This window comes from Cygnus atratus, chromosome 4 (genome assembly GCF_013377495.2).
Source record: "Cygnus atratus isolate AKBS03 ecotype Queensland, Australia chromosome 4, CAtr_DNAZoo_HiC_assembly, whole genome shotgun sequence".
Lineage (NCBI taxonomy): Eukaryota > Metazoa > Chordata > Aves > Anseriformes > Anatidae > Cygnus > Cygnus atratus.
Genome location: NC_066365.1, coordinates 6,438,660 through 6,463,145, shown reverse-complemented (window position 1 = coordinate 6,463,145; position 24,486 = coordinate 6,438,660). Strand labels below are relative to the sequence as shown.

Sequence of the window (24,486 nt, the reverse complement as noted above, 5' to 3'; positions counted from 1 at the left end):
CCCTCCCTCATCCACACCCCTTTTAGTTTTACAAAGTCCGGTGCCTTACATCTCACAGAACACCTTCCTAGTTGACCACATAGGTGATTTCAGTGGCTATGGCTCCAAGACAAAGCAATAAGCATTAGATTAACACAATTCCCCAAAAGGTAAGAACAACATGTTCACCAGCTTAAAAATATAAGCTTTCACCTCAGTAGCAATGCTATTGGCAGCTGTATTTCAAGTATATCCAATTCCAGCAAAACGGTGCAAGTAAAATCCTTTGGTTAGCATGGCAGAAATGCTGCATGAACTGCAGCTTCATCAACAAATCTACAAACACATCATTTCAGTGAGGCATGCACTGTTAAATACAGCCCAAGTTTCTTAACTTCAAGCCAACTAGTTCACTCTCATATTTTAAAACCAGAACAAACCATGTCCAAACTACATGTGCAAATTTTTATAAAAATTAAGGTTTAACATTTATTTTACATCTAGCTTTCCACATCCATGTGGGGACAAGGAATCAGAATGTACATAACTATAAGCAGTGCAAAAGTGGTGCCAGTGTGAAGTCACAGATGCACAATAAACTGATAGTACAGGACTACAGAAAATGAAGCTATGGATGTTAAGAATGGAGACCAAAAAAATTAAACAAGGAAAAATATGAAGAGGGCAGGAAAGAGGAGAGCCGGATGTTTAATAATGCCCTTGTTGCTGCAAAGATAAACTAATGGCACAAGACAATGTTTCTTGTAGAACAAAAATCCAATAGCAATGAGTCTTTATTCACGTTTAGTCACCTGACATGAGGAAAGTGTCTGTTGCATTAAAATAGTCATTAATGTAAATGGCAGCATGGCTGAACAAGTCCTTTTCAACGGTAACGAACATCCCACATAGTAAAGTCACTTCAACACAGCCTCATGACAATTCCCACATCAAAACAGTACTTTATTTTATATTTTTTTTTGCCTCATCATTACTCCCACATTAAGATCTTTCAGCTGTCAAGTGTACAAGGTGAAGAAAAAGGTTCTCAGTCAGCAAACACAGGTGCATCAGGAAGTGTCTCCACAATACACCACTTCAGATCTGCTGGGTCCCCAGTCCATCCTTGAACGCTGGGCTCCCAGCACCATGTGTAGCACACTACTAAGGCTACACTACTAGGTTAGCTTATTAATTCTGCATACATCAGGCCGAACAATGTGTCAACCTGCAACAGACTGAGCATTATAACTGAAAATGGCAAAAGATTCACTCTATTGAACTTCACATCATTATTTGATGTTAAACAATGAGGCAAATCCCAACAGTATATACAAAAACCAGCTTTGCTTTTACAAAAGATTTTGTTTCCCATATTGATTAATCCAGGCAGCTAACTCATTGGTTTATGCAACTTTATTGAAGAAAATAAATCAATTACTAGTAGAGCTATTAGTTGATCACTCATCCATTGACAACTTGCATCATTTATTCAGTGCTATATTAAACAGTGTTTTGGAAGACAGATTAACTAATAGCTCCAAGCCTCCTAACAAAATTTAAATGAATTACAAAAATGTTCTTAGACCCTATTTTGGAATACAAGGGATGTTTGACTTCCAATTTCCATTCTCTGTAAAACAAGAACTGGTCATTCCTTTATTGACATGCATAAGATACATCACATTTTCTGTTCTGCTGATGCTATAGATTCAGTACCAATTCTCCAGACACATCAGTTATGAGCAAAAATATATAATAAAACCTCAGTTCTCTAACACTGGAAGGTTTGGAACAAGATGGATGTTGCTACAGCGAAGTTACTTCTTTGATGGGTGAAAACTGAACATCCATCTCCCCTCCCCCCTTTCAGGTGGTATCTTCAGTATCTGTTAGAGCAGTGAGGAATGTTTGTTTTTTAATCTCATAACCAAGTTAGAATGAAGACATTGGCCACATAATACACATGCTCCATTAAAAAAAAATATTCAGAATCTTGGGCAATCGTTCTTGTGTAACTACTTTACAGATTCTAAAAGCAGTTATTGTCCAAAGCTGGAAGAACTAAAGTCTTCTCAGATGAGCATGTGCATGAATGGAAGGAGGTAAACAAAAAAATAAAAAAGATGAGGTCTGATAGGGGAGCAGCCGGATAAGAAAATCAAAAAAGGAACAGTAATTTAAAGTTTATTCCAGCTATAATGCAGGTTATTCTGACTTTAAGGTAGCATCACATGGCATACTTCTGAGTCCATTCCCGAGATATTCTGTTGTACCTGCAAAGAACAACAGGAACTGAGTTAGTGCCATCACGAAAATAACAATTTCCTAGAAGGTTAACGATCAGGTATTAAGTTATTCCCATCTCCCTAATCTCTTCACACTAACAGAAGTCTTTCTGTAATAACATTTAGTTAAACTGAAAAAAAAAAAAACTTGAAAAAATCCCTCCCTAGACTAACCAGGGTGTTCTTAAGTTTATTTGAAACAGTTTGGCTTCAAGGCAAGCAGATTTGCTAGAAACCTCCTGTGAAAAACTACCCAAGGGGAAGAAACAGAGACCACTTGGAGTAGGAGGGGCAAGGGGAGCGTTTTGTTTAAATATTGTTCTTAGATAAAGATTACAGGGGATCACATGCCATAAGTAAAGATTACTTGGTTAATAATATCATTGGATACAGAATTTATGTCAAAATTCTCATTTTAGAGTAAAACAACAGTTAACTTTCTTCATACTTAATATTCTCTTTCCACATGAACACATCACTGAAACATTTTTTTAAAAAAGATCGTAATATCTTTATGTACACTACTTCCACAGGAATTGAGCTGAATTAGTTTATACTTAACTCCATGCTTGTCAGTAAGAAGTTAATTTTCAACTATACAAGCAGAACATAATCCCCATACATTTTCCTAGCTTAGATGTAGAAGATGGACACTACTGAATAATGAACAGTTGAAATTTGGATTGTCCAAATTCATGCATGTGGTCTGATTACAAAGTATTGCTTCCAGGGCATCACTTTTAATGAAATTCTGGCAAAATGTGTGTAAATACTTACCAGAACAGGATGACAAGCTCGCTCAACCTTGGTAATTATTTCATACTATCTTTTTTTTTCCCCCCACCATGCAAGAGCGGTATCTGTGAGAAAGTAACTAGCCAATACATTTCACACTAACCACAGAACAAGCTGTTAAATATTCAGGTTCAGTAACTGGTACATCCATTATCTGTTAGTTAATCCAGTGCCTTAAAGCATGCAGCACTCAAGTGCTGACAAGCCTCCATTTTGTTAAATGCACCATAATGTGCAGATATTCTTACCCTACAGCATAGCGTATTTCTCTGTCCACTCTCTTGCTAACCTATTGTACCTAATTGGACAAGTATATTTAGCATTAATATATATATATATATATATGTACACACATATATATATAACAAACAAGGGCTACTTCATATAGCTATCTGTGCAAAATGTTAAAAACACGTAAGGAACAAAAACAGTTGTTTCAACACAGATAGGAAAAAAAGTTACAAAGCCTTTTTCAAGGGGAGCTCCAAAATTAAAGTCCAGGCTGCTTCTAAAAAGAAAAAAGCACTGAAATAACAAAGCTGTCTTTTCCTCAATCTAAATATATCCTATTTATGCATAGTAAGCCAATAAATGGGCAACACGTACTTTCAAATATTGTCACACTTTGGGAAAAAGATGAAGTTTCCTTCCCCCTGAACTTCAAAGATACTAAGCCTCGTTGTTTTTAAGTTATGCACTACCAAGAATAGGTACTTGACACACAACTTCTCTCCATCCCAGATTTTCACAAAAGGCTCACTCAATACAATTGCAGTCTGACAAAGCACTCTTCATGAAGTTTGTTAAAATATTGGTCTTATGCAACTCCGTACTTACTTGTCTCTGTCTGTTTTATAGATACGTGCAATCTCTGGCACTAGCGGGTCATCTGGATTTGGATCACATAACAGTGAACAAATGGATAAGAGAACTGTAAAAAAAAAATTCTCAATAGCAAAACAGGAGCAATGATCTTGGAAACAATGGAGCACAGTTCTCTGCATTAGCACGTCAGCACACTAGAGAGTCCAAATAACCTTTTCCTGACACATGGCCAAAATAATTTTGTAGCCCACTTGAAATTAAAAAACAAAAACAACAAGAAAAACCCCACAGAATAAGTTAAAAGTTCCTAAGAACTATTTCCCAATACTCACAACGTTCAGTAAGCATACATGAGAACAGCACTGTTGTTTCTCCCCTGCATTATGATGCAAGGTAGCAGGCAACTAAAGCATATTATTATGCATTCTAATGACCAGCATATTTGATAATTTTAATTATTAAAACCAGCATTTATTTATTTATTTTTGATCGGGCTGAATTTTTTCTCTGTAGTATGTAAGATGGTATACCCTGATCTGCATTGATTAAACTACATATGTTATAAGTAAAGGAGTAACGCTCCTGCGGGCAGCTGGAAAGTCTGCATCCTCTACTCTCACAGCCGCTTTAAAAGAAAAACATAGTAACAACATTAAAATGTAGGGAATCCACATTCAGATCACAAGCCTACTCCTCACACAGACAGGAATTACAGGTTCTATGGACAAAGCAGCACTTTGATGGATCATTTTGAAGCCACAGTGACCAGCAGCTTCGAGGAAAAACAAAATTTGATCATCATGAAAACATTTGAGAATTAAATGTTATTTACTATACTAAAATGAAGAAAGCAACAAAGCTCGTATTGCAGGACAACATCAACTTATCTTGAAGTATATAATCAGTAAGCTGAGTTCAGGAAGTTAATGTAATACAATGCCAGGGCAGGGCAGCAAAAAGCAACATGTATCAACAACCATTTTCTTTTGTTTACCGCAGCCATGTGCCAATATAATTTTCCATGGAATTCTGGACAGACTCGGTAAAAAAAACAACCAACAACATGAAGACTTCACTACTAAAAACGGAAGTCATCTTCAAATTGATATGCAAGAGTATTTTTACATGGAAAACAGCAAACAGGCAATTCCTCAGCCTTAGGTAGTTTCACAGGCCTGCTTCAGTCCAAATGCTGGCGGTTTGCTCTAGGACCAAGCTAGTAAGCTCTCCATGAATACCGGAGCAAATAAGCAGCCAGATAAGGTTGGCTGCTACAGCCATGTAGCAGAAGGTATTTGAAAAAACAAACTTCCATTAAAAAATGCCGTAAGATATTATTATCAAATTGGCAAAAACACAGGCTAGATTGAGTAAGGGAAAATTCAAGAGATGGGCAGAAGCTCAAGACAATCAAAGCTAAAAGCACAGTATTCAACACCAGATGGAAACATTTCTCCTTCACAAAAGTTACCTTTAGAAATAGTTAAAGCAGGAGACCACTGTGATCTTAGAATATCGAGACAAATGCTGCCATTACTGTTAATATTTGGATGATAGATTCTTGTTGTAAATGCAACCTGCAACAACAAAAAAACAATACTAAGAACGTGTTTCGGTTTATAGCCACAATGATGTCACCCTCTCTCTTCAGTCAAGCTATTAGTCAACTCCTTTTGCTCTGAAAGAAAAGAATTAAGCAGTTCTACTCCATCGCGGATTCATGGAAAAGCAGCCGAGCCACAACCTCTCCATTTCCAACAACCAGGCATTCTACTTCAAACAGAGAGAGGGCAAGTAGGAAGCTGCAATTTAATCACAGGTGTCTGCACCATGATGAAGACACTTAACACAAGTGTTTGAACCATGGCAACACAGCCATCGCAGGGCTAAAGAATATCAAAAATTATAGTTACTGCCAGTGTGCACCTTCACATTGCCTGAAATTTGGAAGACAGGCTTTTGTTGTAGTTTTACTAGCTGCTTGTCTTATTTTGTAACTACTGCCAAATTCTAACAGGTACTATCACCTCTGATTTCAGGCACTCAGTAAATTAATCTCTGTCCATGGGGTCACATTTTTACAGAACCCAAACAGCTGTACTGAGAGACCTGACAGCCCCCTTCGCAAGAATTCTGTTACAATAGCACAAATCTATTGAGTTTTCCTAACAATCAAGAAAAACAGAAATAAAAACAAACATAATTCCAAGACAATCAGAATTCACATGTATGAATTTGCTCCTAAGAATATATGCCAACACACTCATTTTGGTGATAGGAAGGCATATAAGATATTGTAAGCACATGAAAGAAGCGAGACCTTGACAATATTTGAACACAGATGTTGGCATTTTCTGTCCTGTATTTGGTTCCTTAAAGAGTGCTAATATCACAAATGAGAAATCAATACTTACCTTAGGTGGTTTGAAAGGGTAGTCTGTAGGAAAGTGAATTGTCAAGAAGAATACACCACCCTGATATGGACTGTCATTCTGCCAAAGTAAACAAATAATTCTCCTATTACCATCTTTATTAGGACAAATTTCATTGAAAATATTGCTTTTAAATAATGAAACTTATTTAAGTGACCAAACTGTTTATTCCACCAATGTAATGGACACAGTAAAAACTCAATTACTACTTCCTCAGGTGAGTGATACTGAACAGACACAGGTCACTTTCTGGATGGACCTCTGAGTTGATACTTCAGAGAAAACTTCTCTACCAATCTGAACGGGGCAATGTGACAAAAGCATCCAAGCCTCTCTGAGGTGGCTCCAAGAAGTAATGGTAACAGAGTGGAAGTCCTCTCTAACAAGTTCAAAAATGTGAAGTTCTGCATTTGGAGCTTATTTGTTATCACCACCCAACTTGATAGTGGCCAAGGGCCTCCCTCTAAGTTCTATCCTTCGCCTAGGTGTTGCTTAGCCCTCCAAAAAACCTACCAATACACAGCTAGCTCCTTGTTCCTCGGGGTGGGGGGCACAGAAAAAGAAAAAACATCAAGATTGAAGTGAATCCTTCCTCCCTTTCTCTAATAAAAATTCACCATGATCAGATATAGGGGGAATACGTTCCCCTGCCCCATAGAAATAGCTAAAGGGATAATTCACTCAGGCTTTAACTATTAGCAGTAAAACAACATTTGGATTTTTGGAAAAAGCTGATAGGAAGCATGGGATAAACGTGGTGACTAAAGACTAAATATGGACTGCCTATGTTACTAATTACAAGAAGAAATACGTAAGAAGTTTTTACTTGAAACTACAATTAAATTTCCAAGATGAAGCAAATATTTTGTTGTTTAACCTGAAGACTACAACACTCTTAATTCCACGCTCATGGCTATGAAAAATGTATCTGAGACAGAGTACACTTCTGAATTATTTGTAAATTCAATCTTCGTATTCCTTGTAAGAACATCTCACCAATGTAAGCCGAAAATAAATCTTTCTTAGCTAAATAACAGCAAATTAAATTCTGCAACACAAGACAAGGGACTGAAACCTGGAAACACGTAGGGCATATCCTACGCAATCTCTACCTGAAACCTAGCAAAAAAGATGTAACTTCTTGCAGTTGGTCAAGGAATACTCCGTGAGGATGCATTTTAGCAATTGCAGGAGCAAACTCCTCCCAGAATCTGTTAAAACTGAAGATAAACTAATGCAAGCACCCTTACATCTTACGAAGAAAATCACAGCCTGTATAATATTATATTGCAGAAGGGGAATGCTAAATGATTGGGTACTGCAACCCTCGTCTTTTATTAAAGGCACTAAGCAACACCACGGGAGCACTAGAGCTACTAACACCACACTGTCAGGATATTTCCAAGGCCTGGTTTTGAAACAGGAAAGCAGGCCTTTTTGACTGGCACCACAAAAACCACATGGGGAAAGAAAGGAGCTGTACATTGTTGAACCAGAAGAAGCAGCTAAAAATAATAATCCCATTTTTAAATTTGACTGATGTTTTAATACCTTACAACCCCACGGACACATAAAATCAAACTCAGTACAGCACAGAAAATACCTTGTATTTCAAACATGAATACAGCTGTTAAACAATTTTATCTTTGAGACACCTAGTTACAATCAATGAGGACCAGGGACTTGGGAACAGAAAGCCATTTTTCCAGTCAGGTGAACCTCTAATACACAAACTTTCAGTGATCTACTTAAACCCTACTTGCAGATATATATAGAGAGAGTCTGGGCGATGCTGCATCACCAATATTTAATTCCTGCTCTGTAGCCTCACCAGAAGCATCACTTAGGGGCTCCAGACCTACTGGCATCTCGTATTGGACTCCTCAAGTTACAAAACGTTTTGTTTCCTAAATATAAATAATCAGCCCTGAGAACTCCAGATGTCAAGTGTTTGTCTTCACTAAAAGCATAAATGGAAACATTTGCCTTCTTTAACACGGAAATGGCCTTGTTCAGGTTTCAGATATGTGCCGTACATTTAACACACACTCTTCTCTTCAGTCATAACCGGAACCTCACATTTCAGTGACTTACCCTCTACTCCCAAAAGCACTCAAGATCTCAGTACATGACACTAGATCAAATAGATTCCCTCATCTGCTCCAAAATCTCCACAAAAGCAACCCAAGTAATTACTAAAACCAGGATGAGCTCTTACTACAAGCAAAATCCACGCTAGATTCAAATAGCAGAAACAGTTAAACACAAAGTTTCTAAGTAAAGTGATAACAGCTTACATTGTTCTAGAGATTATTTCAGCTCAAATACATGTCCTGGTAAAACATCACAGCAATGCAATAATCAGACTCATTTTTTTTCCCTCCTTCATTCTGTGTTACTGTAAAGAGTATCTCTAGAGCTAAAGCCTGATAATGGGAGTTGAAAAAAAGCAAAGCAAAACAAAAAAACACACAAGTTCTTCCTGAATCAGAACTACTAGTTCAATATTACATCACAAGAATTAGAATACTTACAGGTCCCATAATTGTGGCTTGCCAATGAAACACTACAAAAGAAAAACTCCGCATTATTATCTAGGCATGGTATGCTTTGAGTTAGTAGAGCAAAACATAAAACTTAAGATTACTTACTGTCATCTCCAACGGGACCTGCTGAACACTGTGCTGGAGGATCACGGGCTAAGTCACTAAGTTCCTTTAAAAAAAAAAGAAAAAAATCTGTTCAGAGAGGGAACACTAATGAATTCAACAGCCATTTTCACTTGATATCCAACAAAAAACTTTAACAGTTTTTCCATAAACAAACACAGAAGAACATACAGTAACAACTATTAGCGCCAACAGATCAGTATCAGAAACATCTTTGTAAAAGATGACGATTCCCAAAACTGGCTATGAAGCTGAACAGTTACAAGGACTGCTTTTCCAAATAAATGTCATTACTTTTTGTTCCTGTCAAGACAACCCTGCTGGAGAAGGGACAGAGACAACAGGAGGACACAGCCTGAAGAGGGCTAAGTCTAACCAGTTTCTGATCAAGATTTTTAATGATCAAGTCTTAGCTAGAGAAGCCTTAAGCTGGAATTGAGAAAGCTACTGATAAGTCAGTCTTCATGGCATAAGAAGCATGAAGTGTATAAAATCCGGTACTAAAATTCAAAACGATGACAACAAGAACAGAACAATGCCAGAAACTCAGTTTCTTTTTCTCCACTACCTCCAGCAGAGATAAATCTTGTGTATAAATCTTGTATATATTAAAGAAGACAAGAAAGCTGGTAAGTATTGGAACCAGGCAAAATATCTGCATTTTTTAATTTTAAACTTTATATTTATGATAATTATGCCTTTAAAATTCTGAATTAACTGAAATGCAGAAACCAGTCCCCTCCCTCCCTGTTACAGGGGGAATGAAAACAGAAACTTAGAATGGAGGATTCCTTGTCTAGGATCAAGATTCTGGTGATGAATCACTCAAACACATCATTAATTTGTTTAAACACTCTGCAGTTTACTTGATTGGATGGTGTCCTTTAAAATGAAATGTATGCTTTCAGTTGAAGAATGTAAGAGATACCTTCCTTCTTCCCTGCTCAGTTTTGAATCTAAAAATGGCTTCAGGAACTTCTATAAATCTGCACTTGTCAAGGCATCTAGAAGTCACAAGAAAGGGGAAAATCTTCAGTTCCTCTCCCATATATTAACAGTCGCACACAAGTTATTTTACTACAAGTCCACACAAGCCACTAAAACAAGAACTTTCCATTACATTCTCAGACATTTAAGAAACCCAGGCATCCCTGTTATGCTGGAAATATGCACATTTGGACCAGACAGCTAACAACTCAGCCTAGGAAGAGCCTGATGTATATCCTCTGCATTTGACAAATTCCACAGTTGATAAAAATGTAGTATATGTAAGCCAACGCAAAACGAGAAGAAAAATACATTACTTGGAGCTTGAACACCTTTGTTCTTGCAAACACAGAAAGAGAAGAGAACACTATTTCAACGTGTAGAAGTCCATAGGTTATATATAAAAACCCTTCGTTTTTAGAAGTCCTTGAGCACACAGGTTTTTAGACCCTCATTTCACCACCCTACACAGGCCAATTTTCATCACCTTCCCAGTTAACCAGATCTGACTTTTGCACTGGAATGAGACTATACTGCAAATTTGAATTGTACCAGTTTTCAAAAGCAATAGCACAGTGAAATTACTATTATGGTCCATTTCACTGCTGCTGTTACTTTCAAGGGCGGAGAACGGCTCTTTCCAGACCACAGTACATCTCTTTACAGGGCATTCCTCTACCATATAGCACTCCCCACCTATTACTGGTGTTCCCTGTGAAATCCTTATTTCTGCAAGTAAATATCACTTATTAGGTCCATATATTGTTCAGTAGATTTGCTAAGTTAGACTGGTATCACTCATGTAAAGGCAAAGAAGAAATGTGAAAGAACTTTCAGATTGAAAGTGGTTTTTTTTGTTGTTTTGTTTTGTTTTTTTAATTTTCAGGGTCCCCAGTTCCTGCACTTGGCAAATCAAAAAGTCCTGTTAATCAGGCTTACTTCTCATCTAAAAGCCTTTCCATTACAAGAATGATCAGTCAATTATTTCCAATACCTGGAAGCAAGAAGTTCCACTGGATTTTTTGTCCCTTAAAGTAAATTGTAGCAATAGAATGAGCAGAAGGACAAGTGTTTGTATTTTAATGTAGCTGTGTAGTTATTACTGGATTATTTGATTTAATCAGGGAAGAAGATTGGATCCTATTTTTGGAAAATTGTCATGGGGACTAAGAAGTATGAAAAGGCTCTTCATGCAGTTTATCAAAATTATTAAAATGAGTAGTATGAAGAAGGGCAAGAGAAGACCAGCATAAAAGCGTACTGTTGAAGATATGTGCAACAGCCTTGAGAGCTCCTCTAAAGGTACTACGATCTTCAGAGAAACAAGAAGTCAGTACTCACGATAAAAAACAGTTGACAAATAAGGTATTTTAACATGTCAGGAAAAAAAATTAACAAGAGTATGTCAATAATCCAAGAAGGAAAGGCAAATAAGTAGAATTTCAAGTGTAAGAAAAATATTTAAGAAGTCCCAGTGAAAAAAATCATGGGTAAAAAAAGAAAAAAGGTGTCAGTAACATTAAGAATAGTGTACAAGCTGAAACATATGAGTTTTAATATTCTGGTCATCCAGACTCAAAATATACGTCCATAGAGAGTTACCTCTCTGAAACATTTAAACTAGCCTGGAGAACAAGCAAGCAGTGACTTCAATGAGCTAAGGGGCTGAAGTTTTGTCTGGCCCAAAACACTTAAGTATAAAAACCCTGATGGTACTAAACAAAGCAATTCAAACTATAGGTAAGGCTAGGAGCACCCGATCCACCACCCAGCGCTTCAGCCACAGCACAAGTGATTTACCCACTAGTCAGAAACACAGGAGAGGCAGCACCCATTCTTCAATTCTCTTCTTGCACCCTTTGCTATTGCAGTCAGAGGAGTAAAATTTGTAGCAAAGCTCTTTGTTTCAGCAGAGTTTAAAATGCTGGGGAAGAACAGAGGCAGGGGCCAAACAAACACGGGCAGGTTCTTCCTGCTTACTGTAACACCGGGTCTATTTTTACCTCGCCGTTAACCGTGTGACACTCGGCATCTACACAAAAGGAGGGAGGCTTTTCTTCGCAGACAGGGAGCAGAAAGTTCTCCGTGTGGCTTCAAAAAGCGCCTGCTGCTGAATCCAAGGGGCGAACTGGAATAACTGGAAACTCGGCAAGCAGAGGCATATGGGCTGTGACATTCGGAGCGCAGCTGAAGCATTTCATGCAAGGAAAGGGAGGAGCCTCCCCCCCAAGTCAGCGGCGGAAAAACAGACTTGCCTTCTTAGCTTATAGAATAGCTGATCTTGATTGCTACCAGGCAAATGTTGCATCTGAAAGTATTTCTAGAAGCAGAACTAAGCTTGGTAATTGCCATGGGCTGATAGAAGTCAGCTCAGAATTGTTCCCCTGCTTTCACCATTTCTTACCAAGAAGGTAAGACCGTGTGAAGTTTGTTAGAATTTAAGTAAAACGGTAAAAAAAACAAGTCCCCGGCACTGTTCTGTAAAGTATCTAAGCATAAGGGCTTCATGCTGCTTGTGCTGCAGTCCCTCCACCTTTGCTCCTTCTTGTTCCCAGTCAGTCTCCGCAGTGCTTTCTTCTGTCAAAGGATCCCAAGCTACATCCCAAACTTCCTTAAAAATGCCCAAAGTAGAGCCCACGCTTTCCTGGAGTCAGCTGCTGTAGCTTTTCATTTTACAGGTGGCTTAGGAAAAAGAAAAAGCATTCCCAAGAAGCAAATTCCCAGGACTTCGCACAGAACCGACCGCACCAAGCTGGGTTCAGAGCGATGTGCTGCACGCCTATTGGGACAGATTAGTCTCGAATTACAACCGTGACTCCCAGGCTCTGGCTCTGCCGCAGGTTTCCGGTACAGCTCCGGCGTATCACCATTCCTGTGCCCCAGTTTCCAAATATAAAGTCGTGATAGTGCCTACCTCGCCACCGGGTGGATTAGTCACCCGGCATTTTACAGATTTAAGCACTATTTAAGGGCCGAGGACCAACGCTGCCGTCAGAGGACAACAGCAATGAAGCACGCAGAGGAAGGCATGCAGGTCCATCTTTGCACCAGTTTTGGAAAACCGGTAGAGAACTGGAAGTGCAGCCACTATACCTGCTCCTACAACAGACCAACCTGCTTCAACACAAATTCAGCACCACGGTATGCCGCCAGGTTCACATCAAGTATGCGGTACATGTAGTTTTTGTGGAAAAACAGATGTATTCTTGGCTCATCTGTCTCCTCTCTGTGAATTCAGCAAAACGCTAGCCAAAAAATAAACCAGTAACTTCAAGACAGATATAGTTTAAGAAGCTAAATGCTTGTTTTGCACATACGTAATCATAACTAACAGAATATATAGTACATGCTTCAACTGATGAAGTGAAACCTTGGCATGTGACTGTGAATGCAGGACTCTGATCCTGGGCAATATTATAAACCACCAAGTGCCTTTTGTTTTTTTCCTGACAGAAAAGCTGCTAAAGAACCCTCAAACAATTCCTCCCTGCCAGCTGTTTAGAAAGATTACAGCAGTCATCTGAAGGGTGAAGAACATTTAAAGAATGACGAAGGATGCCTCATCCAAATACACATGAGCAGGACCACGAAGGGAAGTACTGAAGGCAACTAGTTGCTCTCCTCACAGTTCTTCACAGCACTTCTTCACGTTTCCAGGCCTCAGCAAACCCAGTAGCAAACGGCAGCCTGCTGCCCAGGCAAGCTGCCTTCTTTCAAGGCACCGAGCAGAGCTGTCAGTGGCAGCAGCTCCTTTGCTTCCCATTTCTCAGAATTCATGTTCCCTGCAGCTCCACTGCTACATTTTTCTAGTTTAAGCTGGAAATAGCCAGGGCTTATTTTTAATGATAGTAGCAGCTGACTTAAATACAGAGTGGCAGAACATCACTCATCTTCACAGGCATAAATGCATAGCTAGATTTAATATTGGTTCGTAACACGATTACTTGTTAAAATCATAAATTGCAGCTTGCTGGTTTCTAGTCAAGAGAGCACAATGAAAAGAATGAAGTTTATTTGCTTTAAGTTTCCAGACACTGACTTGTTCTACACTGGAGGGAGGGAAAGGTGATATGCAGTTAAATCAGAAGCCTAAAAGAAAAGAAACACCACACATAACAAAACAAAATCACTAAGCCAAAAAAAAAACAGCATTTGAGTGCTTGTCTAATATAGTCTGTCATAAACAGGACAGCTCAAATAACTAAGCATCCAAAAATTCACTCCATTAGTCTTTACTCATTAGCTCACAGCTGAAAACAGCTTTAAAAAAGAAAGGATTGGAAGCAGCTATAAAGGGAGGGGAAGAACATTTAAGCCTGTTTGAAGATTAAGAAGTGTCAGCCAGCAAAGAACTACTGCTTTATCCCACACACCTGCATCTGCAACATTCGTTTCAGCATGAAAATTAATTATCCCTGGAAGCAGAAAATAACCATTTGAAAAAAAGAGTCTGTGGATTTTTAAGCTGAATAAGACAACACTGGCACAACACACAAGCGTAACCAACAGAAAACTGTCAATTTGAAACAAACGGACCTTATGGCTAACGCTTAAAAATATGGATACAAACTACGTATAATGACAGTGCATAATACAGAAGAATGTAGGCTGTTGTTTACAGAAAACCAAGGGCCAGAGAGCAGAGCGCTTCTTAACAAACCCAAGCTACTATGGCCAGGAATGTAAGACTTGGGATCATCTGCATCTTGATCATTTCGCTTGTTCTAATCTTCAGGATGTCATCTCCGTGGTATAAAAGCTTTCAGGCTACCCACTGCATCTAGGTTTTACAATGTCTAGCAACGATATCATGATGACGTATTAAAAAACGGACATTGAAGTATCCAGGTTTTAAACCTAGCAGTCGAAGGAAATGCCAAACTGCTGTGGAGCTGTAATTAAGTCACTTTGTGTGCCTAGACTGATGCAAACTACTCGGATGACTACATGCTATCTTGCCAGAGAACCTACCTTTCAATACCGAGACCTCTGTGAAAGGGGCTATTGTCTACAGCTCTTCTCACCTGTTCTGAAATTTGGAAGGTGTACAATGTAGGTAATGGTTTCCAGCAAATTTCACTGTTACAACAGCTAAAATATCACTCTATTCTACTCCAGCCTTTCCCAGAGCTCACCCCTGTAGCTGGACAGATCTGACTGGAAAAGGAGGTCACTCACCAAAAAGGCATTCAGAACAAACTCGAAAAAGGTGGCAGCAACTCCTACAGTTGTGCTTTGGACTCGGAAATATGGCTTGTTTCCCCACAAGTAACCAAAACCCACAGCAGCTGTCTTACTCAAGACGAATAAAATCTGACTGCTTTACACACACGAATTCTGGGCTATTACAACAACTACCATTCTCTGAAAATAACACGGTTACTAAAACACAAATGCACATCAGCACAGGATGAAGGCTGAACACTGCCTAAAATATTCTGAAGGGAAAAGTGTGGTGTGAAGTTTGGGTTAACTTCCTGTTCGTTCAGTGATAACTGGGGGTTTTAATTCTGCCATTCCCAAGCTTCTGAGTGCTGGATCCTGAAACTCGACATACTTTCACTTACAAGCTTCCCCTGTGAGAACCACAGATCATCAGTTCTGCAACCAGAGCAGCACTCAGACACGAAGGTACGCAGTGGAAACTGTCCACAAGAGAAGTGAGATGTACACAGCTAACTGAAACAGAACGGCTGCGGAAGGAAGGGGCAGATTAAATTCAACATAAACTCAAAATGATACACTTGGAAAAACAAAAACTAAAAAACTATATTCAAAGTGAGGCACCCTAGGCCAGACCACTCCTTGCTTATGAATCCCAAGACGAAGGCGAAAGCAGCTGAAATATACCATATGGGTATATTCCACGGTCGTGCCCCTGCGGTCACAGCCACGACAGTGATTACACTATCTTATCTACAGCTGTACCATTACGCTACCATATTATGCTATTGTGCACAGCCACCCTTCACAATGGACCTGTGTTCAGAACAGCTAGTGGCAGGGATGCAGAACGGAGGGCTGTAGGATTAGGTACAGTTAGGCACAAAATCAGCTCACGCTGAGCCAACGACGTAAAAAAATTCCCAAGCTGTTCCCGAGGTGAACTGCAGATGCTCGTACTGTTCAGTTTCACCTCAGCTACCTAGAGAATATTGGTGTCCAGAAGGGTCTTTAAGAGCAGAAGAGGAAAAACAAACAAACAAAAAACAAACAAGCAGCGTTTAAAAGAGTATTTATAAACAGACCGCGACCACCACATTGAAGTGGGGGAACAGAAGGGGGGCATTGTCTATCTGGCAAATCATCGTTCAGGAGATTCTCCTCTGCTACTCAGGGAAAGGACAAATTAAAACCAAGTCCAAAAGGAAAAACAAAGTTTGCAGTCATCCGATTTACAGTACTGGCTGGCATAATTACTCGGATAGGCGAGCAAAGGTTGGGAAACACAGCCTTAGAGCAGGGCACTCGTGTTTACCAGGAATCTGAAGATGACGGAAGCGATGAGCACCTGGCCAACCTAAGCCCAGGTCGGAGAGAAAACTCCCCATAAAATCAGCCGAGTGCTTAGCAGTCCTTGTGCCCCCCTCCACCAACATTGACCTACACCACTCGAGCATCCGCCCTCAGTTCAGCCTCAAGCTCTGGTGGCCAGATGCTCAGGGAAAGGATTAAACTTTCGTCTCCTTCCTTTTTTTTTTTTTGTTTGTGCTAGGCCCTAACATTTGCAAAGCAGCCTGAAATCCTCCCTTCTCTTTCTTAAAACCAGAATAAAAATTATCACAATTATAGTGAGACCTTGAAGATGCCTAACCTATCATGCATCTTACAGGAACAAGGTTCAGAACAAAGGCTTCCTATAATCAAAATTTTAATATTGAAGCTAACTTTTGATACGAATGCACTGAACAATGTTTAAAAAAAATCCTTTCCATTTAGCTTTCAGTCCTGAATCCTGCAATGCCCATTTTTCAGTAAACCCTGTCTACACTCAAGTGTTTGATGAATAGTTGCCAAAGGCATAAACGCTAATTTAAACTTGTGAATGTAATTTTAACTAATTTTTTGCATGGCTTCCCTCGCACAACCTACCACATTTAACGTAACGGATCAGTGCCCCATAAAAAGTCCACTGAAGAGAAAGTTTTGTTTTAAAATATTTCTTAAAAAAAAAAAAAAAAAAAAAAAAAAGGAAAGAGAGCCTTCAGTAGTTCCCGTTTAGAGTTTGAAGGATTAAATGTAGGTTCAAGAAGTTCCCAAAATTATCCAGCTTGTGCAACTCAACATCATCTAAGGCTCTCTACCGTTAAAGCCAACTTGACAGAAACAATTATGTTTAAGAACGCACTACTGACTGTGCTCCTATATACATTATCACAGCTGCTCTCATTTCTTACCCTGGCTAGTTTATTTCTTCCTGCACGTTGTACCGGCCGATTCCTACAGCATGTCAGTCACAGGAGAAAACACATGCCTGTAACTCAGCCGTTTCAATGCATAGTGTGTTAGCCTGAACTACCAACCAAAGTCAGCTTATACTGGGGTACCAGCCCGAATGTTGGAGCACTAGGCATGTGTTCCCACCTGCCAGCTCTGATGCACAGGGAGGGACCCACAGGAGAACAGAGGGCAGGCAGTTAAAGCAGCAAAAACCGTCCTATCTGCAGCAGAAAGATTTATCTGACATTGTGTATCGACACCCTAATCCGAATTACACAGAGGCGCTACCCCTTCCACTGCTCCTTACCAGCCGCCACCCCACATCTCAGACGAGGCCAAGGACCTCCATCCTCTCTCCCTCCTTACGCAGCTCAACCCAGGTCCGCTGGGAAGACACCCGCCAGCAGGGGAGCATGCCAGGCTGGAGGTGGCCTCCGCAAGGCACAGAGATGCCTTTGGCAGGAGGCAGTTCACTGCTGCGCGTTCAGCAGCTGTTGCTACAGCTGTTTGTATCCCCCCCCCGGCCACCCGTCCACGTAGCAGCGCGAAGGAAGGCATTAGCGCTTCGGAGCTGCTCAGAGAGCGGGGAGGCAGCTGAAGGGAGCTCATTTTGCAGAGCTGTGCATCGGCTCTCCTGCAGAAGAAGAAACTCGTGTAGGGAATAATACCAAAAGCGTTGGCTTACTTTCAAAAAACAGATCTTTAAAAGCTAGAATGATCGTAAAGAAAACGCTGGCTAGACAACCTTTTACCCGGTGCATTATCCCACCCAAATCCTTCAACATACCAGAGAAGTCTGTTTTTAAGGTATGCAAGAAGTACTCATCTAATGGACTATTGATCCCCGAAGTTCTGTAAATTACCTAAGCGAGATTACAACCCCGATTCCAGTGCACACACTTAAAGACCTACGCTGACCAGCAACTTGTTTCACAAGCGCAGAGCCCAATTAATGGGAGAAACCTTCAAGTTCCTGCAGCTTAAACTTCCTAGGTACGGAAGCATTCATTTTCCACTCTTAAAAAAAAAAAATTGACCAGTTCTTAGAGCACACTCAGGGCCTTCATAGGAAGCGCTGTACTTGAATGTGGCTGTCAAACCTACCCAATTAAGAAGCATTATTTCCATTTTACTAACATTCAGTTTGTAGGATAAATGTCACTTCTGACTATTCAAGTAAGCTGAATCCTAAACAGAATTTAAGCGATGACAGCTTCCAGGTGATGCTGAGTAATTTTGTTCTGTTTCTCAAATAAAACACCGAAGGTGTTCAACACTCTCTCCTCCCAAACGCTCCATCCTGAAATGTCATGACTCAAAATCCCCCACTGCCCTCTGGCTACCCATGACCCTTCTAACCACCAAGGCCACATGGCGTTACCTACTTGACACAAGACTTATCTATTTTGAGTACCCCTGGACAGGCTGAGGTGAATTAACAGAGGTATTAAAAAGGTAACGCAACACACAGAGTGCATTCACAAATGTTTAAAGCATTTAAACTAATCTTACAACTGCATTTCATCAGCTAATCCATCTCAACTTCCTGAGCCCCTAAACAAATTCAGACTTATTTCTAGACATTCACTCAAAGTGCAAGATCAATCACCTAACTTCAAGGTATTTAATGATTTTGAATGAGCCCAGCAAATTAAGACGGCCTGCAAAAATAAAGTAATGTAGGTTTCATACAGCAAAGCTTAATTCCAAACAGTTAGCTTTTCTCGTTAGGCTCACTTTTAATTTTTTGTCCTAAGCTGAAAACAAACTAGTGGTAATTTCAAATGAATGTAACAAGTAGGTTTTATAACATTTCAATTGAATCACCTCTACGCAAGTTACACCTTTGGTTCAAGTGATGCAAATTTTCATGCTGCCTTCATCCTTGCACATTGCATCCAATCTCCTAAAAATATTATGAATGCCTCCAGCGTTTGTAGCATTTCTTATTTTAAGCATTTAGAGGAGGGCAGTGGGGGGAGTGTAGTTGCAATTAAATATACATCTAGGAATAGTGCTGGAGGCTACAACCTTGAGGAAAATTGTTATTTAGTCTCCACTCTACTCCTACCAACAGGAGCCTCCTATCTGTACTTACGTAGCAGTAAAAGGTTTTGCCACCTTCAGCCTTCAGCTTCCAGGATGCCTGCTCCACTTAATTTTTCCTAACAACACCCCCTGACATCATGATGCTGGCTTGCACCGTGTTTAACCAAATGGACATGAAACACGACAGGCACAAGTTTTCCTAAGGATTTCACAGATGAGACATTCCATACACACATCCCCACCTCCTGTATTTATTCTATTTTTAGGCCTTTCATACCACTTCACCCTAACGGATGTATACAGCAGTGATAAAACGGATGCCTGCCAATGACGTCATCTCCCTGAGTTTTACCCGTTTTACGCACTCCCAGCCCCGTACTCCAATGTGAAAGTTTCTCCTCGACAGAGACGTGATGCCATTCGAACCCAAGTGCCAGCGCTGCAGCGATTATGGGATGCACATTTAGCAGCTACCGCTCAACGCTTCAGACTGAGACAACGTGCAACGAGCATGCATCGAGCATTTACATACAAGCTCATAAACAGATGCTCATTTGTTCCACTGCCCTTGTGCTTATTTGGGGAAAAAAAGTCATCATCCTCAGGAAAGGAACCTACGTCTTAATTTTAGCTGTTTCCCATTATTCCATGGCAAAAGCAGTTTATTGGTATAATAAAACAACTGCCACTCTTTTGCAAAGCGAGCCGTGTCAATAAAGCCGAGTTTTGCCAACCGAATGCAGGCCACCCTCAGGGCAGATGGCACAGATGTGAGGATGAGATCCAGCATAACGTCATCTTTCTGGGACTGGCTGTGTACCTGACGGCTCCTTCAGCTGGAAGAGCTTAATACAGCATGTTCCAGAAGCAGGTAACGCAACGCACAACACACGAGCACTCATGTGCTTTCGTTTCCAAGTCAGAAAGCAGACTTTGCTAGTTAGGCTTTAAGTGGGGGGCAGCAGCACTCTGAAGGTGCTACATACTTCAGATTACATTTACACACACTAACGCCATCTGAGTCTGATTTGCCATGTATAATGAAGGATTTTATTTTACTCAGAACACTAGTCCATAAAGAAGAAGTGGGTCAAAGACCCTGAAAACACCTTTCCAGTATGTTTGGGATGTCATCAGCTGCACAAGACAATTGAGTTCCAGCCCTGACAGGTAATGCCACGAGTCAGACTAAACCAGCTACATGTGATTACAATGTTGTGAGGTCCTGGTCTCTCTTTAGCCTGCTCTGATCTAGTGCCAACTACGTACTGCGAGGAAGCAGAGTTTCAAGGTCTGATCTGTGACCTTACTATTGGAAGACGGGGGATCCCAGATCACCAGTGACAGAGTGCCATTCCCTGGCTTTACAGGTCGGTAAGATTAAAATCCAAATTCAAAACAGCCTCGTCATAAAATTGGTCCTCCTATTTTTGGATTTCAGCCTCAATCTGAGTAAATGCTTTTATCAGAAACCGTGCTTCAGGAGAAAGCACCTCACAAGCACTGGTTTCAGTCTGGCTGCACATCACCATTTTGACTTTCCTGGTCAGCAAAAACAAAATCGAAACTGTAAACCCCATGTGAATTTGGAAGCGTATCTTGTAGCAGGGTGATGAAATAGATTAAAAATAGCACCCTTAAAAAAAAAAAAAAAGAACGACAACAACAAAAAAAAAACAAACAACCACCAATCCTAAACTCCAGAACCGGGTGAGGGAAGAAGCTCGCTGCTACACGCTGCCATAGAGCACAAGGATTAATACAGGCCCGGAGACCGCACACAACAGGCCCAAACCGTGAAGTCAGGCGGATGACTTATCGATTCAAAAGTTATGATGAATCGTTTCAAGGCTTCGACCGTCAGCCCGATAGTTGAAGGGAGGCAAACCCTCCCTCTACATAATAACAATCCGCTGGTTTTAACAATAAATTCTTACCTGCAGCGCCCGGCTGCGTTTCATAAGCATGAGTTGATGACAAAGCATACCAGGGAGTATCCTAGCCGTGCTTCAACCCAAGTGATATCACCCGCTCAACACAGGGGAACAAGTCCTGATGGCGTATTCGAAAGGGATCGTTTTGCGATCTGAGGACGATCCACTTGGCCACACGACCCCACAACACGTTTTGTGTTTCCCGAGCTAACAGGGAGCCATCCACCGACGCACGCCTGACGAAGCGGCTCGCTCCGACCGAAACAGCCCCGGAAGCACGGCCGGGGAGGGAGATCGAGCCCACGGCGGGGCCGTGGAAGGCAGCAGGCCCCCGGGGCGCCCCGAGGTGCCGGGACACGCCGACTTTCTGCCATCTTGCCGAGGGCACCGGGGGGGGCCGGGCTGCGGGGGCCGCGATCGCTCCCGGGAGGCAGCGCTGAAGCAGCCGGCGTGCCGAGGGGCCCTTCCCGTCAGCGGGCAGCGCTTTAAACTTCCCTCACCTCCGCCTTTTTTTTTTTCGTTTTTTTTTTTTTTTTTTTTTTTTCCTTCCCGAGCGCGCTGCGAAAGCCGCTCCGCCCGGCCACGATTGTGCAACGGCGCAGAGCCGGGGCCCGGCGCTTCCGCGGGGAGCCGGGGCGAGGCCGGCGGGGGGTGGGGGTGAGAGGGGCTCGGAGGGAGCCGCAGCGGAGCCTCCCCGGGCTGCGGGAGCCCGGCAAGGGCCCGGCCCGGCGGGGCCCCGCCGCCATCTTACGATGCGGGGAACAAGTTCCGCGCCGCGGGGGGGGGGGGAAGGGAGCCGGGCAGAGAGCGGGGCGCAGCTCCCCGGCCCCAGGGAGCCCCGGGCAGGGCTGACACCGGGGCGGCCCCGCCGCTGCTGCCTCGCCTCGGAGCCGGCCGGGTCGGGCCGAGCCGGGCCGGGATCCCCACAGCTCCGGGCCGAGCCGGGCTGGGTTCACCCCACCCCCCCAACCCCGGTCCTAGCCGTGCTGGGTGCCCGCCCCCCCCCCAGCCCCGGTCGCCGAGGGGAAGCCGGTGTGGCGCAGCCGCCACCCCCCAAAAAAGAAAAGGTTAATAATAATAATTAATTAAAAGGGGAGGGTGGGGAGGGGGCATGGCCTAGGGAACGGCCTCCTCACCTTGTTGATGCGTTTCAGCGCCATTGTGTGCGAGTGCCGCCGCCGCCGCCGCCGGGCCCGTCCGTGCGCCGCGGTGAGTCCGGAGCGAGGAGGAGGAGGAGAAGGAGGAGGAGGAGGAAGGCGGGGAGGGGGAGGGGGCAGCCGCGCCGCTCCTTCCTCCGGAAGCGGCCGAGGGGGGCGCCCGAGATGGAGCGCCCGGAGCCGGGGCTGCCTGCGGGCAGCGGGGCCGTGCGCCGGGAGGAGGCCGGGGACGGGGAGGAGGAGGACGAGGAGGGAGCCGCGAGGCGCCGCCCGCCCAACACCGAGCGCAGAGCCCGGCCGCGCACCGCCGCCGCTGAGCCAGGCCCGGCCGCCAGGAGGGGACGGGAGGGGAGGGGGCGGGAGGGGGCGGGGCCTTCCCCGGTGGCTCCGCCCCGCGGGCGGGGCGACGCGCGGCGCACGGCGAGAGGCGGGGAGGGGCGGGGCTGCCGAGGCGCTCGCTCCCCGCCCCCGCCCGCGGGGGTGGTCTCGCGAGAGTTCGCCCCGCACCCCGGCGCGGCTGATGACGGCGGGGCCCCGCCCGGCCGCCGCCCTGCCCCGGCGTGGCTGCGCGCACACAAAATGGCGGCCGCCGGGCCTACAGGGCTGCTCTGGGGTGGCCGCGCGGTATCCCTCCGCCTGACCGCGGCTTCCGTCTCCTTCCGCGGAGCGTGTCCTGAGCGCTGCCCCTGCGGAGGGGGCGACCGGGGGGCGCAGGGCCCCGAAGCAAAGGGGGGCTGCTGGGGAAAGCGGCAGTGTCACACTCAGCTAATCTGTGTTCTTCCTACGTTAGGAAATTTTGGAATTACTTCTTTTGTAAAATCTACATTTTCTGCTTATCGCTTTAATTGTATTAAACGCTATAGGCAGGAAATGTAGCCCCAACTATTGCATTAATGTTCTTATTGTCCTAATCAAGCATATTGCTGAAAAACACCTTACTGTTCCTTGCCCCAATTTGGGTTAGCGATATTATTACACTGCTCCAAATCTTCAGTATAACTTCCTTTCTGTCAAACATTTCCTCTCTCTTAAATTGCTTACAAACTTCCTGAACTTCTTTATTGTCATCTCAGGAAACTGGGGTATCTAGTAATATTTCAGTTCTACATGTTTTAATTATTATTTGAGATTAATGACCTCTATATTAAGACTCTAGATCTACCTTATAATTATCATTTTGCAGTACAATTTAAGGAATAAAGAACTGCACAAACGTGCTGCTGAGAGTGTGTAGTTTTCCCTGCTAATTTAAGACAATGGGTATTGTTCATTTGGTAAACCGGGTTTTGTTTACGTGCATTTCAGCAGTTACATGTTAAAATCAGTATCTCTGTAGTATAGTTCTTGGTTATAGCCATTTCTCAGAAATAGGTTTGCATAGATCACTTTAGTATACTTTTTTGGAGAAACACTTTGTGGTGCTTAATAGTCATTTTTTCAAATACATCAGTTTAAATACCATTAAATACAATTGGGAAAATGAATTAAAAATAACAATTTGTTTAGGTATGAAAAACAAGTGTAGTTACGGTGCTGGGACAATTTCTGCAAGTCACAGCACACAGCCCTGCCTGGAGAATGTTACACCCTCATCTCCTTTTCCTCAAACTGCAGGGTGAAAATCATGTGTTTTCCCCTCAGCTTTTGGATATTAATAAACTGAAATAAATATTTTACTTCAATAGGAATACCCATGCAAGAAAGGCCTTGTAACCGTAATACATTGATGTGCCACGCACACAAGTTTCTCACCTTTACCATATGCAGTAGGTGTACTGCATGGATACCTCATATTAGTAATATAAAATGCAAGAGGCACAGATAATGGTTGCTGAATATGGGCGTTGCAACTTACTGTGGAACTACCCGGTCCATTGGGGTTTGTTTCATTTTAATTTGATTTTTGAAGCTAATCCTCAGAAGTGACTGAA

General features: G+C 42.5%; 1 protein-coding gene across 4 annotated transcripts; it reads right to left on the bottom strand.

Moving 5' to 3' along the window:
• Positions 1-921: 921 nt before the first annotated feature.
• UBE2D3 (ubiquitin conjugating enzyme E2 D3) lies at positions 922-22,940 on the bottom strand. 4 transcript variants are annotated; one of them, XM_050710505.1, is made up of 8 exons: positions 22,535-22,769; positions 9,917-9,992; positions 8,971-9,034; positions 8,854-8,885; positions 6,302-6,379; positions 5,359-5,464; positions 3,900-3,993; positions 922-2,255 (listed from the first exon to the last, which is right to left on the bottom strand). In XM_050710505.1, coding segments are annotated over exons 3-8 (357 nt in total). In that variant the 5' UTR covers positions 8,972-9,034; positions 9,917-9,992; positions 22,535-22,769; the 3' UTR covers positions 922-2,209. The 4 variants fall into 4 exon arrangements, with proteins under 4 accessions (XP_050566462.1, XP_035395711.1, XP_035395728.1 ...); XM_035539818.2 differs by lacking the exon at positions 22,535-22,769 and adding an exon at positions 11,979-12,022; XM_035539835.2 differs by lacking the exon at positions 9,917-9,992 and having other exon boundaries at positions 22,535-22,940.
• Between the last annotated feature and the right edge of the window lie 1,546 nt (positions 22,941-24,486).

Coding starts and splice junctions, on each gene's coding strand:
- UBE2D3 (XM_035539818.2), bottom strand. CDS start 12,007: ATGCCGAGTGTCACACGGTTAACGGCGAG. Junction 9,993..11,978: donor GTCACACGGTTAACGGCGAG/GTAAAAATAGAC, acceptor TGTGACTTCTAG/ATGCCTTGACAAGTGCAGAT. Junction 8,886..8,970: donor AGGTCCCGTTGGAGATGACA/GTAAGTAATCTT, acceptor TTTCTTTTGTAG/TGTTTCATTGGCAAGCCACA.